The 16,989-nt window shown below is 39.4% G+C and overlaps 1 protein-coding gene across 2 annotated transcripts in view; it reads left to right on the top strand.

Moving 5' to 3' along the window:
* wdpcp (WD repeat containing planar cell polarity effector) overlaps positions 1-16,989 on the top strand; it is a 78,640-nt gene that overhangs the window by 4,958 nt on the left and 56,693 nt on the right. Inside the window, exons 1-2 of one of the 2 annotated variants that reach the window (XM_030155770.1) lie at positions 8,963-9,040; positions 16,719-16,803. In XM_030155770.1, the coding sequence (XP_030011630.1) occupies positions 8,993-9,040; positions 16,719-16,803 (133 nt within the window). In that variant the 5' untranslated portion in view covers positions 8,963-8,992. Of the gene's footprint in view, positions 1-8,962; positions 9,041-16,718; positions 16,804-16,989 lie in introns of those variants that run through there. The other variant, XM_030155771.1, reaches the window with a different exon arrangement.

Below are 16,989 nucleotides of genomic sequence, written 5' to 3'. Positions count from 1 at the left end.
TGAGCCGTGGTACCCCTCTATGGAAAGAATAGAAACTTTTATAAGCCTCTGTGTCAAGCAAAGAAGTAGAGCAGTAGAGTCCTGTCAATCTGATCAGCCATTAGTAATTCTAGCTGTCCATTACACACTTGAAAACACCAGTGATTAGTCAAAGTCTGCATCACAGAATGGATTTTCTGCGCAAAAACAGTCAGCTTCAATTACAATAAGATGAGAATTATGAAATTTCAGTAATGCAGCAAGTCAAAAAACACAAAAAGCAAATTCAGAAACAGTTGTAAATTAATATGTTTTGTAAATAGTTTAACCATAAAAGACCAAATAATTTCTGATGGTATTTATCCTGATATTATTAAAAATATATTGCGGTAATTGTTGTCAATATTTTATCGCCCAGGCCAAACTAAAACTTTGTTAATTTTTCCATCATAAGATTTTACAATTTTTTTTTTTTTTTTTAATCACTCCTTGTACCCTACAGACAGAATATATCTACTCGTGTGAAAAGAGTATGTGCAAACATTAGTATTAAATGTTCATGTGAAGTCAGCAATGCCAAAAAATAAAAACATGATACTGACACTGACTCTTGACTATCAGTATCCCTACACTCTGTTTAATCCGTATCATTTGACCGAAATGTTTCATTGCTCACATTCTCTAAACTATCCAGTCGCTTTTTGTGTTTTCAAGATCTTTCGTTCTTGCCTCTTTAATGAACTGAAAGTTGGCGGTGTCTAGTACTTTTAAGCCACAAAAGAAAGCTGCCATTGTTGGTTGTTGTTAAAAACATAAGCTTTCCATATCATCATGTTACATTTGAGTAGTTAAGACTCCCCTGTTGACATGGGGGGAGGGAGGGATTAGGCTTTGTAAAAAGGAAATCGGAATGAGACCAAAAACAGCAGCGACACACATGATAATATCTGGTGCCAGTTTGCCATGCCGGCCTGATCCTTTCTGTGTGTGCTGTGAAAACAGTCAGCATTGTGGGTGTTTTGTCCCGCCTACCTGCCAAAACCTGGAGCCCCATAGAAGTGATGAGGGTGAGGAAAGTTCACACATGCATATGGAGTTGGAACATACTTGGAGTTCAGGAGCAGATTTCTTTCTGATTTTTTTTTTTCATACACACACAGACTCTTTCCAAGCACTGGAAATGTTGATGGATGTGTAGTGGTATGAATTGCTGCACATTTCTCAGTACAGACCTTGTCTCCTCCACTGACCTGCCCTTTGTCCACTTCACCTCCTCCTTTTTTTGTGCCCTCATCGTTTCCACTCCCTCTTCTCCACCCTTTCTGTCCTCTTCTCTCTTTATCTGCTCATGCTCTTCCACTTGTCCCTGCAGAGTGCACCTGAGTGACCCTGTTACATTTGCAGCTGGAAGGCAGATAGCCCAGCACACCCAGCGGCCTCAGTATCACCCTCTTATCTACTTCTCTAGACCAAATAGTCCTCACAGTGTACTAGCAGACCTGTTGAGATAGCAGGTTACATTTACACGCATACACACACGTACACACGTACACACATATAAACACAAACACAAACATAACACAATCGTAGCAGATAATGACATCATCTCCACTGACATCTCCCATCTCTGTGCCATCAACCAGTGTACTACATGGGGGGTTTGTGTCTTAAGTTATCATGTTCTTGTCTTGCATTTCTTGATGAGTCTGTAGATGAGATATAGGAGCTAGTTCCTTTTCTATTTCTACCTACATTGCTGCAGACAGGGGTTATGCTGTTTGAAACTGACCTATTGTCTTATCCTCCAACTTGTTTTTAGTTGCAGTAACTATTACAATCCACTAGGTGTCAGTATGTGTCCTTAAGTAGACACCATCAGTGGACTTGAAAGTAAATATCACTTGGAAAGTTGATTAATTGACTTGTGCGGAAGGCTGTCAGAACATGTCTAACTGCAGCAAATCTAGTCTCAGGTTTAACACCTGACTTTATGGCTTGAACACCAATTTAAATTGTTATAGGTACATCACAAAAGTGTTGAAATCTTGGCTCATTTAGGCAGTGCAACAATAAATAAAGGCAAATTGAGCTGGAAAATGAACTCACTTGTGCTTTGAATCAGATTTTTTTCTATGGTTTCTTGATGAATCAGTATTTGTTCAAGAGTTTGAGTTGGTTGTTTGCAACTTGCATTTTGAAATTTCCTTATTTAATTTCTGTAGGACAGAAATCACAGCATATATACCTTCTTAGCAGTTATTTATTGCATTAACATTTTTTTTTCACAGCTGTTTATTCTTTTAAGCAGAGCACATTTTTAAACTGTCTTTCTTGAGCTAGGAAATGATGAATTAATTGCCTCCCTAAGTAACCAGTCCTATATGAGTTGATATTATGTGATTATGCCATTTTTAGGGTAAGGCCTAGATGAATAAATTATTCAGTATTCTACCTGGACAGACTGTATATACTTTTTCTGAGTTTCTGTCTTTTTGTTTTGTCTGTGTTTGAAACCTGAGGGAGATTTTGAGTGTGATCAAATGTTGATTTAGCCAAGCCTTCAATCAAAAAAGAACGCAGACCTCTGCAAACACACCGACCAACTTCTTGGCACTGATGCAGAACTATTCAATTAAATCTCTTAATATACACACAGCGAAGTGTTCTCTGAGGTGTGTTTCTTCCTCTGAGTGAGCATCACCTTCACTTTGCCACACTCTCTCTCCCTGAAGTGTTTGCATAGGGAAATGGTCCGTGAAATGGATTTGATGGAATCAAAATTCATATTAAGACAAATACATATTTCAGAGTGGTTGATGGACGGATTGATGGGGCTGTGTCTTCATCTCAGCTGCATGTCACCACTCCACCTGATCTTTATCAGAAACACTAATATGAAGGATCATGGCTTGACTTGTTTCAGAGAGGTAGGGAGTTATCGTGTTGTGACTTTCAAAGATTCTTGGTGAGTGTCTGAAGCTCGTTTTGTACAAATGGAGTCCTTGAGTGATGCAGTTGGTGTTCTTGTAGAACCTGCTCTTTTCTCTGTGGTCACAAGGGGGCAACAAATTGCCACATGTTGACTGTGCATCTATTTTCAGTCTGAACACTCACTCTGTATTCCCTCTGATGTTGACAGCAACAAGCACTTAAAAAAAAATAAAGTCAGTGAAGGATGACCAAAAATGCTGCAGCAACAGTATCCTGAATTCACAGCCAGTTGATGTGGTGGGCAGCAAACTCACATTGGAGAGGTTGAAAGGTGGTTCATGTTTTTATCATTGCTGCTGTTGTTTTTGCATAACAGGGCTGGCAGACAAACTCCCCCTGACCCAGCCCACCCAACCCACCTTTCATTAACCTCAAAACCTAAATCCATCCAACTGGACCAGTTATGGTAACTTGCTGCCGATGCTGGCGGTCACACCCCTCTGCACAGCCATAATGGGCCGTGGCACAATTGGGGGCCACGTAACCGACAACATTCCTGGTCCTTCCAAGAGGCCGGTTGCCTGCAGGTTACCAGCAACGCCGCTTGTCCCTGTTTGTCTGCACTCACTAAAAGGAAAGAATGTTTTCCCCCACAACATGGCTGTGTGGGGATTAAGGCCCATTCTGAGTGGCCCCGGGTTGTGCAGCAGATGTTAGCCAGGATAGTGCTCGTTGCCGTGCCGACGCTGAACCAGCGGGATCGGCCTGCCCAGACGACGTTAAGCCTGTGTACATGTATAGGAGGGTATTTGGTGGTGGTGGTGGTTGTGGGAGCTTGTTATACTTTAAAGGGAATGCTGGTGGGAAATTTGTCATAGTGGTCACACTAATTCATCTTTACTGTCTCTGAAGATCATAGCACACACACATATGTAGAAAGCTGAAGTGCTTCACATGCTGATTATTCCTTCTTGATAGATAATGGCATGAATGTATTGTTAAGTGCATTGCAGAAATATTTCGTTGCGTGGTCAGCCATTACATCAATGTGAATTTTAGAGTAGGATGAAGCATCATCTTGTCAAAACCACTTCACTTGTGTTTAAGTGGTTTTACTCCTTAGATAACCTTTTAAATAAAAAAAATAAAGATGTGTGAATGGCAGAAAAAATGAATGGATTGCCAACATTAGACACTTTTGTTTTTGGTTAGATACAAAAACGTCATATTTAAGTTTTATAATAAATACAGAGGACAAAATTGTAATTAAACTAAAAAAAAAAGTACAGAAGTAAAGAATTCAATAGTCAGATTCTGAGCCGCTGGATACCAAAATAGACTATTTAGGTAGGATTTGTGTCAAAATACCTGTAAGCAATACAGTATGGAGAAACTAAGTTAGTGAAGCATTGAATTTCCTTTCCGTATGTCTAGCTGATCTTTAGCATTTCTTGCTTCCTAACGCCCACTGTAACCATTTACCTAAATGTTGTGAACTTTGTTTAAGTTGTACACAGGGGTTGAGGTTGTGTGTCCTTAGATGTGAAAGATGAGCCTGTTCTCTTTGCGTCAGACAGGTGTGACTGCAGGGTGAATGTGTTTAACATGGGGCCCGATGCAGGCCCCTGTGGTACTCATAACCGTCAGGCTCAATGGAAAGAGGATACAGGATCTGACAAGACATGACTTGACCCAGTGGTACAGGCAGAGCCCCACTATTGTCCTGCATAAACAGCAAAAATCAGAGTTGTAGAATGTCATCTTTGTCTGTGCATGTGTGTGTGTAAGAGAGAGTCTCTGTGTGCGGGGGTGTGTATGTCTGTCAAAATGAGGTGAACAAGGAACTTCTTGGGGGCAAATGGAGCACAGCACTGAAATAAGCAGTGTGTCATTGTGAGTGTGTCTAAATTCAGAGTGTGTGTGGTGTCTTGGGGTGCAGGCTATGTTGTTCAAGTTCTATAATGACTGTGCTCTTCAAGGAGGAGTGTCGGGCAGGCCTGCACTGTTTTTATGCACTGCTGTTTTTTTAGCCTGTCTGACAGATAGAGGATAGCCACATGTGCACATTTTTTATTTCATGTTTTTGTCTCAAACCACGGTAGTACTTTGATTGATCCCTTACAGCAGGTGACAAATAACACAGCAGCGGATGGAAAAATGAAAAACCACAGGGGTAAACCTTATTATATAGCCTATTATATGTTAAGTAATAATTCAACTTCATGCTCTTAGCCAAAATGTTGTGGTACAAATTGCAGTGTGCGCCTGACTTTGCCAACAAGTAACAATTTGTTAACACGGTGTGCTGGGAGTTTGGAGATATTTAAGTCTTGAAACACAGAAAGACAAGTACTCAACACTTACGTAACACTTTACTTAATCCTGGCAATTTAATTAGGCATGTGAAGTATTAAATTAAACGAAAGTTATTTGTAGGAGATATACAAATTAAGGTTATTTTATTGAATTGTATCTGAAAAAGGAAGATTACTGCATTTCAGTCTCTAACCAATATTTCCAGTAGAATCCTGTGTACTGTAGTGCAGGACTGAAAAGGTACAACACTATAAGTAAAAAATGTAAAATTAGTCTTTTTCCCCAGCAATGAGATGTCTTCTTAAACCAAGAATACAAAGAGTTTTTCAGTATTTTTAAAAGAGAAAACAATTCTACTTGCTACATTTCTCTATCTCTTTATTATGTGTCTTGCTATTGTCAGAGGGAAGGTGAAGGTGTGAAAACACACCACCTTGACTTCAGGCCAAACAAAAGATGCCTTTGACCCACAGTGATGAACTATGATAGACATGTGCTAGGCAGGGAATAAGAGCTGAGAGGAGACGATAGAAAGGATTCTTATTTCTACTTCTAGACAGGAGGGTACTGCAGCAGGGGGAGCTGGGAGATATGACACCAGTGTCCACCTCTGAGGTCATACTAAAGATTACAAACCTCTTGGTCCGAGTGCCATCAACGTCCAGCCGCTCTGTGCCATGTCAACCTGTCAGAGAGACCAGCCTGCTGAGAGGTGTCTGAGGTGTCATGGCCTTGACTGAGGGGTGACAGACAGCATGTGTGTGAGTGTGTGACAGGGAAATAAGACCACTGAGAAGTCTAGGGGACGTTCATAGTGACCTTTCGTACGCCAGGGTCCATCTCGCTCTGTGCATCTGACAACAACTTTAAAAGAACCTCCTTTTTCTGAGCCCTTGACAGGTCTGTGCATGTGGTCGCATCGTCTTCAATGTTTATGTGAGGCTGGGTAAAAGTTATACAAAGTTTAAACTCAGCTGTTTGTTTCTCTGTGCACATTCATATGCTCACATATAATATTACACAATTTATGTTGGTTTTGATCACCCATACTGATATAAAATGTTATGTGCTTCTCATGCTGATTTCAACTATGTCTCATAGACATTACATTCATATGTAGTTTAACAATTTTTAGTTACATTTAGCCAGTAAAAGCACTTGCTTAGTGTTTGAAAAGATATCAGGATTAGGTTTAATCTGCAAATATGTTCTCAAAAATAACACTGTATATTTATTAATATTCAAACCATACCATGATACTTGGTGGGCATTGGTATGGGAGCTCTAAGCTCTGGTGACAAAATCCTGGATTCTGTATATCAGCCATCCACCTCCTACCTATTGAGTAAGGACCCAGGTAAAACACAAAAACATTTACTGGCATGTGGAAATGCCTGTATATTCGTGGAATTATTCTATTTTTGTTGCACATATCTTGACTTTGTACATATCCATGGTTTGCAGAAGAAACAATATTCAAATATGGTTTTCAGATTTATACCAATTTCAGGATACAACATCTGAGACTGTCAGTGTCAGTTTACTGTAGCTACATATCGTTAGCCTCATAGCATAATTGCCTAAGTCAAATTTTTTCCAGATCGTAGCCAATGATAGAAAATGAAGTAGTAGTGTTCCTAGAGTAAATGTATGCAGGTATCACAGTTTGGCCAAAAATATGACTTGGGCAATTAAGCTATGAGGATAATGATATATGGATCTGTGGTCAAAATGTGAGGGTTAACAAGATGATAGCTTTGTGACGGCTTCATAAGAAGAAAATACAACTGAAACAAAACCACGGTCAGTGTTACGTGTCGCAGATGACAGGTGCTGGGGAGGCAGATAGTCCCTGGGAAGCTCTTTGAAGTCTGCCATCAATTGTGTTGCTGGTTTGGAAGTATTGTCTTTCCTACCCCTGGGCATAGCTGCAGGGCAGATGCACTTTGCTTTGAGTAAAACACTGCCCAGGATTAGACCTATTAGCTGAACAGAAAAAAACACAGCAGTGGTTAGATCAGGTCCAAACCTGGAAGTTTTAGGGTTGAATTGATTTACTGGATTGCTGAAACATTGACACTTTAGGTGTGTGTGTGTGTGTGTGTGTGTGTGTGTGTGTGTGTGTGTACCAGTTTCTGCCTGATTAAGACCTGATTGAACATTTTCATCCAAACATCTCAGGTCTTCGACTTTTCTCAGCCAGTCATTACTGGAGCTCTGTTTGTGTTTCTGCTCCAGGCATTGGGTAAATACCTCTGCTGGAGAAGGTTTTCCCCCCATTTCCCACCTTCCTCCCTCCATTACCTCCTCTAATGACGTTTACACATCTGCTTAGAAGAGCCTCCACTCATCTGTCTGTCTCCCTGTGTCTTTCTCTTCTCCCTTTCTCACACATAGACACTGATGCTGCATGAATATGTAAAAAATGCAATTCTGATTATTTCACTCACTCAAAATGATGATACAGGGACTTTCACTTACTCCAGTAGCATAATTAAAACACATAATACACAAGAGCAGCAAAGATTAACTGTAAAATTGATCAGTGCAAATGATTTTGCAGCTATTTTTGGTTTCTCATACAGTTATTTATTTATTTATTTTTTCAAATAAAAATGCTAAACCTTGGATTGTTCTGAATTCATAAATAAGACATTTTCTGGAATGTAACTTTTAGGAAGTTCCATATTTTTGCAATGCATTTCCTTCTCCTTATCTGAGAGGAAAAAATGCAAGAACTTGTCATTTGCAGTCTGTATAGATGTGTTCAGGTGGAATTTGCCTTCAGTATCTACATTTGACAGCTGGGTTTTGTAGTTGAGTATATTTCCCACAGAAACCCCATGCTCCTGCTAAAGAAATGCAAACTTTATGGTTCTGCCCAAATTATAGAGAGCCACAAATATCAAAACAGACAGGAGATGGATGTTGAAAAGGAGAAGATTATCGAAGATTACAAAACTGACCAACTTTATATATCTTTGATTAAAAACAGACAAATAAGATTTTTACATTTATTCTTAAATTGGTGAATTTCTTACACTATCTTACATTTAGTTAGTTCTAAAGAAAAACATAAACAGTGTTGCAATTCTAAGTCTTAGTTGCAGGTGTTTTATCTCATTAAATATATCTGTGTTTCTGTGCATTTCTTTTTGCTATAATACTGGTATGTAGGTTTCTTCCTCCTCTTTTTGGATACATAAACTTTTCAACTCCTCACCTCCACATGCCCTCTAAAGTTTGAATAGTACTTCAAGCGATCTACTGGTTTCTTTTACACACGCGCACACACACACTCTCACACACACACTCACACACACACGCACACACACACACACACACTCACCAGTATACTCACTCAAGCACATACACGCACATATTGTGAGTTGCATGGACGCACATACTCACATCACTTAACAATGAGACTTACCCAGCGGTCATGTCACTCTGGCTCCATTTTACCACTGATTGACATGTCTGTAAAACATACACACACACACATATGCACATGCATACAGAGTGACTGTACATGTCACCTCTCCTCAGTAGTATTACCTTTACCTCATTTTGTTCTGCCTGTCCATCACCTCTATTCTTCCTTCACAGACGGTGAATGGGTTCCTGGGTGAGTGTGAGTATGTGTGTGCTGTGTTCACTCTTGTGTATGTGTGTGTGTGTGACTGAGTGAACATGTGAATGAAAGGGTTTCCGCCTGCTGCCTGGCGCCACTTTGCCCACCACCCACCAAACCCTCTGTCTTGTAATGGGACAGGTGAGAAGACACACTGTACTTGAATGTGATTGCATGGGGGTAAGTATTGTATTCTTGTACGCCGCCAGTCCTTCCAGTACTTCCACTCTTTGAAACCTATTTTTCGCATACTGTATTTCCCCTCCTCTTTGGGTCGAATTCTGTTACGCCCTAGGTCCTAAACAAAACTACTGAAGTTGGCAGGGTAACAAACTAGCTGACAGTAGGAAACTGAAGAACACAACTTTACAAGAACAAAACTATGTGTTTGAAGTTCTCATTAGTAGCTCCCAGAGGCTCAAAATACTTATTGCAACAATTTCATATTGAAAATAAAGATTCTCTCTGTAAGATTACATGATGTTTGTGTTGCAGTCTGTGTTGTGTTGGAAACCAAATATCTCCTGACGTTAGCTGACTGCATTTCTAAGCAAACAGTATCCAGTGTTGCAGTAGTAGAGGAGCAAAAGTATATTGTGACTGTTATCATGGATGTAGACAGCTGAGACCGTTGCAAGCTTTGTAATAGCGTTAACTTACTAATGTCAACAAATGACCACCTCCCAGCACAAAGCACAACATAAACTGTACCTGTCACCAACACAAGTATGCATGAATCTTCCAGAGTAGATTATACCCTTAAAATGAATGCATGAAAGGCATATTTATTATTACATGAGTGACATGCTTGACAAATTAAAGTTGCTTACTCAAATGTGATGGTTTTTCTCACTTATATGTTGCGAATTTCAAGCAAAACTATAATTCTGTCACTTGGGCAATTCATGACTCATGTCAAGAAGGAGGTATTTGAATCATTTTTACGTATGTTCATATCATTAGACCCCATCACATTGGATCAGCTGTATTAAACACTACATTACTGCATTCATACAGATCAGGAAGGGACAAATCAGAGGTGTGGAGTCTAATCAAGTAATAGCCTTTTAATAATTTAACAATGATTCCATAATCCAAAAATCAAATAAAGGTGTGACTTTCTCCATACTATTTGAATTAATTTTTGCATAGATGTGAAAAGAGGTCAGTGGAATTCAAGTCCATTGTGAGTAACAGTCTACCACTTCCTGCTCTGTATCAGACTTTTAATTCCCAAATCATGTTGAGATGATGCTCTTTTAGCAACATGCTTTTCTCTTGCCTGGTTGCAAACCATCTCCTCTTAGGAAATAGCATGTTCTGCATCACATTGACTCATATCCATTCTTATGTGTTTTGCCTGCATTCTGTTTGTATATGTGCCAGGAGTACAAAGGGTTGTCTAAATGATGAGTGTATTTGGAAACACAGTGAAATAAACAAGGGACTTAAACTGTCACACAATATGTATTGTCATATCGCACAGCTCTAAGAAAGACCATAGACCATATACTGACTTACTGGATTCTCCTTGGCCACTGACAACATTTTAAAAGAAACACACTTTTTTAGACTATCTCACTCAAAGAAATTATTATAAAGTACAGCAGGTGTGAATAGGCAGGTGTGTGTAACTATTCATGTCACAGTTATAAATGAAGCCAATGTGATACTTGTACTATTATCTTTATATCACAGGGTATTTGCTGATTTCCGCTAGCCAGCACTCATAAGCACTTGCATCGTCTGCTCCCTCACAGCAGCCCCATGATGTTTTCTTATGTTGGATTGGTCTCATTTGACCACATTGTTTAACCTGGATTCTTATTCCTCAATTTGTTCAGAGACATTGCTTAATTTCTTTATTTTGTCCCTTTTATTTGGTTCCGATAGGACACTGGCTACACTGAGGATGATTCCCTCAAGAATAGCGATAAGAGGTTGTGTGAGTGTGTGCATGCACAGTTTCGTATGTATGTAAATGCACGTATGTGTACATTTCCCCAGGTATCACAAGGTTAAGAGATAGTAGAGTATGCAGCATAGTGTGTTTCCCATGCACATGTAGGTGATTGTGTGCTGTGTGAGCACATATCAGCAGTTACAGAGATTGGTATGTATATGATGTAGGACTGAGTTGAGTGCCTGAGTGTGTTTACTGAATACATGAATGTGTCTGTTCATGCAATCTGTGATTGAGACTTGGCAGCAGTGGAAAGTGGAAAAAACTCTCAAATATGTACTCACTCTCTCTCTTACACTGTTAGTCCACCTATCTCCCTCTGTGGCTGTACTGTACCTTAGGCTTGCTCTTTGCATGTTTGCCAAGTTTCTTTATGAGCCAACCAGAGAGCAGTTTAAAGAGCACTGGTGAGAAGTAAAGGATGTGGAACAAAGTCAGAAAATATTGGACACTGTCCTTGTGAGAGGTACAAGACAGCTTGCAGACAAAGTCAGAAGGCTTAATGCATTTTTAATAAAAGGCAACTGGAGGAGAAAGAAATGTTTAAAAAGGTTAGGGATATGAAGGCTGAGAAATGATATGCTAAACACGGCCTTAAAAAGGGAAGGCACATTGAGAGTGAAAAGTATGGCAAGGAGAAGCCGACAGACAAACAGTCAGACTTGCAATTTTCACAAGTAGCCTACGTGTATGTGTGTTGGAGTAGGTAGGGCTGTGATGGTCTTCTGTCAGTCACCCTTTGGCAGCTCTTTAACCCTGTAATTTACCACATCACTCCTCTCGCACTGATGGGACGGCTGCGGCAGCTGACAGCACTGCCTCTGGCATGTGTGAGTGTGAGAGAGTGAGGAAAAGGAAGCCAGGTAAAAAGTGCATACCTACAAAAAAGAATTCTTAAGATGTCAAACAAAACGGCTGACTGCCTTCATTTTGAGCTTGTCTCTCTCACTTTGGACTGCAGCCCTGATTCACTGGGATGAATGCCAGATTTGAACTCTGTTGTTTATATTCATGCATTATTTCAATATAACTAACATCATAAAGAGCTGAACAGAGGAATACAGTCCAGATTGAAGAATACAGTCCCACCATCCACCATACATAACTGCTTACATTTACTATTGGGCCAAAAAATGATAGTGATTATTATTTTGACAGATAGGCTAGTAGCACAATATGAGTTAGACTTCTAGAAGGAACAGTACTTTTTGCTTTTCTTTTCTAAATATAAAAATGTTGTGTTGTTGGCTGTATTCCGGTTTTGATCATATTTTGATCAACTGCTTATTCCTAGTTTGCCAGCATAATTCCTAGGTTGGTATAAACTACTAAAGGATGTTTTTTTATTGATTACTATTCTAAATGATGCAGTTCAGCATGCCTAGTAAAAGCTTAATGGATGATTTGTCTATTTCAACATACCTTCTTGAGGAGACACTCAGGACTTAAATAGTTTATTGTACCTGTTTTTGTTGTTGTTTGTTATTTTTTTTCAGCTGTAGTTCTCCCAAGATTGTTTGCCAGACCAAAACCTGTTGTGTGTGAAAAATAACAAATACTACTTCAGACAACTACTGTTTTTTGTGTCTGTTACCTTACACCTTCATTATTACATTACATACATTACAGTATGAAGCTGCATGATATGATGATTTACTGTTTACTGTGTAATGAAAGAAAAACGTATCTTTTCATGTTCATCATATTACTGCAAGGTTTTGCCCATTTGAGTGTATTGCATTCTTCCACATAGATGAAGACAGGAAAATTGCATGAAAGCAAGAAGAGCAGACATGGAGGAAAGTAAATGTGACTTAGATTTAGGTCATTTTAAACAGTTTGTTTGGAAAGTCCCAATAAAAGATGTTGTAACAATTAACTGTTTATGAGGTACAGTACGGTGATTAAATTTGCAAACAAGTTTCCAGTATAATATATGTCGTTACTGTTATTATTTGAAGATTTGTCTTGCTATATTACAGCATAAAGTAACCTCAAGCTTTCTACTGATTGTCCTTCCTCTTACAAATCTTACTGTACATATCCCCTTATCCTTGACCAAGGATTTTTCATTTGGTAAAATCAATCAGATTCAAGATGTCTCTCACCCACCAACTCCGTATCTCTATTTTGGTTCATCACACTAAAATCTTCCTTTCATATCTCTCAAAACACATTTTCCAAATGCATAATTTTCATTAGAACAGTGTTTAGTTCCGGTTTGTTTGTACAATACCTTGAAAACCTTACCTTGTTTTACCTTAAAAGTTGGGTCATGGGTTAAGTAATAAGTCATTTAAATTGTTTTTTTTATGCCACTGTGTGATGGGAGACATGTGAATACACTAGGCATCTGTTTGTGTTGTTTTAAGGTTAAGGTAGTGCTATTTGGTCTTCTTAGTGATGGAAGTCTGATACCCCTAATATGAGACGGACTACAGGATCTACAAAGTCTAAACAGCTGTCAGATTTAACACAGAACCATGCTAACCTGATAGATTTTTTCCATATAGTCCAAGCCCTTGCTGAATATATGAATTGCTCATTCAACATTTACACAAAGATCCAACTTTCACTGATGCACAAATACACATCCACGCTTGCACAATGACACTTTGTGTTACTATTTGCACACACAGGTGCATACACACATACTGTCAGACTCAATAACTGCCCAGAGGGCACAGTGAAAGAAGAGCAGCGAAAGAGATGCAGAGAGCAGACAAGGTCGCAGTTCCTGTGGACTATGTTTGAAAGGGGACTCATATGTTTTCCCTCCTCTGCTTTGATGTTAAAACAGCCTCTTTACTTGTGTAAAGACAGGGTACAATAACCTAGACCCCCACCCACCCTTCATCCACGTCCTATGTACACTGGCCCTGCACCCCCACAAAGCTCTGCAGGGGGAAAGGTAACCCACAGCAACCTCAGCCAGAAAACAGAGTATGGCAGCTGTCCAGGACCTGCACAGCTTACTGTGTGCATGTATTAGGTGTCTGTACATGTACTGTATGTGAGAGTGTATACAGATGAATGTACATTCATAGTTTAATTATTAATCATAGAAAATGAAAAAAAGGGATTTATTTTTATTATTTATCAAAAGCAAATGTTTTATAACATAACTGCTTGCTAGTAGTTACTGGTGTACTTTTACTGTCGGTTGTTTTGCATGGACTGTCAACAGGGATGTATAATTGTTAGATTGTGTAAGAATGTGCATATTTGCAGTTCTTGAGCAGTCTGCATTATGATAAAAGGAAGTCTATAAAATTAAAAATGTTTACTATCATTCATGCTTCTCTATCAGGTATTGTGAATTCAGAGATGGACATGCATATAGCAAAGGAATAGAGGGGTGAATTTTCACAACCTGCAGCCTCACCTCACAAATCTAAACTGTAAATCCTTCTGGAGTGACTTGTAAGTAGAGGTGTGAATAGCTCACATTGTGATGCATCTTTGAACCAAGAAATATTTAAACCTTAACCAAGGCTTGCCTGTATACTATAGTGGGGTAAGTGTACACTGAAGTCCTATTATTAGGTCATTTTAACCTAAAGCTTAGCATGGTATGTAGTTGACTTGCTAACAGTTATGAGTGGAACTTGGGCTTGTGAAATGTGTTCAGCATTACTTTATTTTTTACTTTATATGCTGCATATTTGCTGTACAAGCACATTTTCCAAACAGGAACAGCAATACCGTGTCAGTTTGGGACAAAAGCAAGTAGTGTGTGTTTGTATGATAGTATTGCAGTGTGCAGATGCAGAATCAGACTGACTGTTGTATGATGTAGAGATGGTTAAGTATACTCCAACAACACCTTGTCCTGATGTAACCGATCTTCCCTCTTGTCTGCCCAGTTTTGGTCACTGTATGTCCCCACATGGATGATGGACACACATTTAATGCCCATGCTGTTTTGCTCTCATTTTTCCATCTCTGTCAACCCCCATGTTTCTTCTATTCTCCCATAAATTCCCTGAGACCCTGACAGCTCTACAGAACAAGGTCTCAAGAACTTTTAGGCTAGCTGGACTGGCAATAACTAAATGAAAGCTGGCTGAAATGAGGTTTTCCCTCCAAAAGGGCTGACTTCCTCTAAAAAAAGCTGGTTATGAGAGGATGAAAGAATCCTCTTATGTCAGTAAACTCGTTACGCTGTTGCTGCCATGCCATGCTAGCCCAAGCGTTTCCATGGCACCCTGTGTTATCTGTGTATTTTTGTTGGGACTTGTAGTTTTGGGGGTTGAGTGGCAAAATGAGATTTTTCTCCACACACCAAGAGGAGCAAGAGAAAATGATAAGAGAGCCCCCTCTCAGCATTAAAGAGTAAATAAGAGAGAGAGGGTGCAGAGATGGAGAGCGTTAGCCATAGAGAAATGAATGGGCATCACAGCAGTATAACCACACCTCTGCAACACTTTAGAGATCCTACATTGGCCTATGTGTAACATTAGAAATTTAACACGTAGTCTGATTGTCTAGGCAGAATGTTGTTTGCATGCAATAATATTTGATTTTTGGGATGTTGCACTTTCAACAAAGTTTGAGATGTTAATTTCTCCAATTAAAGTGAGGTGTCAGATTAACCCTAGCATAGAGCAACCCTTCTGGAACACAAGTTTAATGACCTCAGAATAGTCTGTAATGAAGAAAGGAGAGTTAACTCCTTTCTTAGACATGTTTTTGTTGTTAGTACACACTGATGTGTGGAATGCTGCCTGCTTTGTTTAAGCCGTCAGGGCTAAAGTGTGCGTCTATCATTGCTCGCTTCCGATGTGTGAAAGAAGGTGCATGAACTTGTCTCCATGTCACCCTGAGTTTAGAGGTGTATGTCTATGCTGTGGAGTCACAAAACCATTTGTGGACGTTACATGTCAGTATTAATAGTGATGAGTTATCAAAAAAGAAATTCACACATCTAACTTACTCAAGTGCAGATAAATTGGCAAATCTTATTCCTCAAGGTCTGATTAAGAGGATTTTATTGCACATCATGCTTTAAAGAGTTTGAAAAGTGGTCAGACCCAATTATGATGTAGGCTACTGAAGAGTTAAACAATCATGATTACTGACTTTGAATGAAAGTTTCAACGTCTAAGTATTTGGTTATTAGGTATGGAATTTCTGTAAATAATTGTGCAAATATTTAGCTGTGTGGTGTGGTGCTTTGCAAGAGTATGTCTCTCCTCTTTTTTTTCTTCATAAAAGTACGTAAAATATATATAGAGTGACAGGGAAAATGCCATGGATAATGACGATTTAACAAGATGAGTGAAGAATTATCTGTTAGAGAAAACTGTTGTAAGTATTGTTAGAAAGACTCCTACTGAATGCCCATTAGGACCAGAATGTTAGTATAATAAAAAAATTGTGAGGCCAAGCAAGGGCAGTGTACATGATCTCCTTGTTTTGAGAGTAAATAAAGCACTGGACATCTATAATAATTTATACTACCTATAGCATAGGTGGACGCTAATATGACAATGAAGACTGCTACACTACTCGCTTTATCAGGCAAAATACAGAAACAAAAAGAGGAAAAAATATCCTCTCGGCAAAAGTGTATTACAAATTTTTAATTCAGGTTAACGATACTGTGCATAAAAGGGTCATATCTGGTGCCCATAAATGCAAATGTTATGTGAGAGGCTTAAGAGTCAACAGTGATTTTTCCAGCCAAGGTCCTCGGTGATTCAACTGCTACTCAGTCCTGGTCAGAGCCTGTGTGGGTCCATTTGTCTACATATGTGTTTGTTTGACCCAAGGGCTATCTGTGTCAAACTGTGAAGCTGCCTCATCAAGATATGCATCTATGGTTGTGTTTGGTCTTTTTTCCCTCCCCTCATTTGTTGTTTCTTTTCTCTCTCCCACTTGTCCTCGCTGCAGACTCGGGTTACACTCCTTCGTCAGATGGCGTTCTGCCTGGCTGAGCTGCACTTGTGGTCCACCAAGAGCTCATTGCAAGTCAAAGGTAGCACTTATCACCATGTTCAATCTCCTCCTCCCTCTCTCCTTCTCTTTCTCTCTCTCTCAATAATTTTGTCCCTTTCTCTTTTTGCTCTCACTATGTCTCGTTCTGTCATCGCTCACTTTGTTTTCACACCTCCACTCTACCTCTGCTTAAACAATCAGCCCCGCTCATCACGAATTGTCACTC

Source organism: Sphaeramia orbicularis, chromosome 15 (assembly GCF_902148855.1).
Source record: "Sphaeramia orbicularis chromosome 15, fSphaOr1.1, whole genome shotgun sequence".
Classification (NCBI taxonomy): Eukaryota; Metazoa; Chordata; class Actinopteri; order Kurtiformes; family Apogonidae; genus Sphaeramia; species Sphaeramia orbicularis.
The sequence above is the reverse complement of the archived record's forward strand: the minus strand, read 5'-3'. Positions and strand labels throughout refer to the sequence as shown.